The sequence below is a fragment of the Carassius carassius genome, chromosome 6 (genome assembly GCF_963082965.1).
Source record: "Carassius carassius chromosome 6, fCarCar2.1, whole genome shotgun sequence".
Taxonomy (NCBI): Eukaryota; Metazoa; Chordata; class Actinopteri; order Cypriniformes; family Cyprinidae; genus Carassius; species Carassius carassius.
Window position 1 is genome coordinate 35,620,780 of NC_081760.1, and position 2,693 is coordinate 35,623,472.

Consider the following 2,693-nt stretch of genomic DNA (forward strand, 5'->3'; position numbering starts at 1 on the left):
AACGACAGGCAAACATAGGCGCTGCAGCCCTGGTTCTCAGTGTGGGTTTACGTAGTCTGAGAGGTGGAAACAGAAAATAGAGATTGTCGTTATCGCTATTATAGTTATAGTAGGTTTGAGTTGTCACAATGGTGAATTCTTGTGTTTGTTTTGGATGCAACAACTCCAACTTGCCTGGCCATCGGGTCCACCGATTTCCAAACAAGAAACACAAAGATTTCCGTGCTTGGATACGTTTCGTCCAGGCAAAGAGAAGCAATTTCGCTGCCTCCTCGTTGACAAGACACACGGTGGTATGTGAAAAACACTTCACACCGGACAGCTACAACCAAGGAGATATTATGGGATTTCGACGAAAAGAGTGGGTTAGGCTGGCAAATGGAGCTGTGCCATCGGTGCATGCAAGTCCACCTGCAAAATCTGGCAGGAGTGAAAAGTCTAACGTTAATGTTAGCACTAGCAGAGAATCTGCGCGTCGAAAACGGGAGCTTTGCACAGTAAGTCTTATAATACCATATACAAATTGTTGCATCGAAATGTAGCTCTGCATGTAATTTCTGCAAATGTATTGAAAGCCCGCCTAGCTGCCGTCAGCTTACTCTTGTTACACCCAGCGAGGCTGCACATGAGCCTCCAGCCACTTATTTTATTGAGCTATTAAGACAGGGTTCCAGCAAATTTTTTTTTTTTTTAATTACAATTTTATGTGGTCACATTCGCATATTACTACATGAATTTTCCTGCATTTAACTTGTTTTAGCGCCCGCCAAATTGATTTTTTTGTACCGCCAAAGTCTTATTTGATCGGTGAGTAATGTAGATGAACTGCTGCCCTTGTGACAGGGCGCATGTTTGACTGAAAGAAAGAGCGCGCACTTTTCGCCGTCTCCAAAACGCATCCAAGTAATTCTTTACAATATTAGTTTTCTTAGTTAAATCGGATTTGCCTTGGTTTTCTTTGACTAATCGAAGCTGGTATCAACAAGGCACATGCGAGGGAATGCAGCTCGGGACTAACGTACTTTAAAAAGATTTTGAAAAGATTAACAGTCTTTTAAATAATGCATGAATGGAGGATTTTCATGAAAGGACTACATTTTTTAGAGTTCAAAGTTGTGATCTCAGTCTGTTTTCAGATTTTGGGAGAGAGTGCTGCCAGCAAAGACGGGGTGGGTGCAACTGCCACTTCAGATCCTGATGGAGATGGAGACATCTCTACAATGGACCCTGAGCCAGAACTGGTCCATCGTGGATCACAGTGCAACATAAGATGTTTACATCGTTCATTAGGTAGTTAGCTTATATATCTAGCATTCACCATACATGCCATAAACAATCACAAATAAGGATTATGTCAAAGATTTTCATGATCTCCATGGTTACTATTTTGTCATTTCCACTTTTCAGACAGTAAACATTAAAAATTAAGAACTTCATAATGTTAGAAAAATAAATTTTTACTGGGTTGCATTAGATAGTGCATGTGTTGTTACCAATGAATGTACAATGGTGAACAATTATTAAGATGAATCTCTTTCATCTAAGGTGTTCAGGTAAAGCCTCAGATGGTGGATGTGGGGACTCAAACCGAAAGGTTTGAGCATCGCAGATCAACTCCACTGGCCAGTCCTGAACAAATTGATGATGAATGGTCATTTTCTGATATTGTCAACCATTCTGGTGATATGTCATGGAGTCCAGGGGAGGAGATGTTGAGAGAGTCCTCTGAGGAGGAACCAGAAGAGCTGGAATCTCTCAGTGACCCAAAGTAAAAACCTTTTTATTAATGGAAACTGTTTCTGATGTCATAGTCAGAATTAATGAGTTTTTTCCTTTTCTTGTTTTCAGTGCTGTTGACAAGTTCATTGTTTGCCAGAGGCAGTTGCTGTCCTTGTTCACAGTTTGCCCTGCATGCTGTGGGGAAACCCAGGGACACATAATGCACCCGGAAGGAAACTTTCATAAAAGTCAAGCAGGTAATGTCTTAATTGTCAACTGTCTATGAGGAGCTGAATTATAGTCTGTGAATGTACAGTATGTATATTCATTATTTGTGTCTTAACTATACAGGTTTTTTACTGGCTCATCTTAAAGCTGCTTGAGTATTGAATCTTCTATCATCTTTCAGGCCTGCGGAACTTGTGGCTATGAGCGTTACTGGCAAAACCAAGAGAAGGTGCATCGAAACATGCCTGCCTGCAACCTTTTACTCAGCGGTGCCATCCACTTCTCAGGTTGCATGGCTACTCAGACAATCAGGATGCTGAAGCTGTTTGGACTGCAGTGCATAAGTCCCGGCACTTTTTTCCGCCATCAGCGCTATTACACTATCCCTACCATCGTGCAGGCCTGGAGGAATGAGCAGAGTGGGATCATCAGGGAGTTGAAGGAGACTTGGGGTGGATTGATCCTGTCTGGTGACTGCAGGTAGAATGGTCCAGCTCACATCACTGATGTAGAACAGGTCAATGTGTTTTTGCATTAACCTATAAATGTAACTGTTTTTGACGTTCTTAGATCAGATTCTCCTGGACACTGTGCCAAGTATGGTAGCTACTCCTTGATTGAGGATCGAATTAACAAAGTTTTGGATGTTCAGCTTGTCCAAGTAAGTTGATGTCACACAGAAATCTTGTGTCTGATTTAGTTACTGATATTACAGTTACTTTTCAGTAATAATCAGTTGGTTTTAC

General features: G+C 41.5%; 1 protein-coding gene across 1 annotated transcript; it reads left to right on the top strand.

Moving 5' to 3' along the window:
- The first annotated feature begins 956 nt into the window (after window positions 1-956).
- On the top strand, window positions 957-2,389 carry LOC132142750 (uncharacterized). The gene is made up of 4 exons (XM_059552858.1): window positions 957-1,290; window positions 1,546-1,768; window positions 1,849-1,976; window positions 2,129-2,389. The coding sequence occupies exons 1-4, from the start codon at window positions 1,062-1,064 to the stop codon at window positions 2,149-2,151; spliced, it is 603 nt and encodes a 200-aa protein (XP_059408841.1). The 5' UTR covers window positions 957-1,061; the 3' UTR covers window positions 2,152-2,389.
- Window positions 2,390-2,693: the final 304 nt, after the last annotated feature.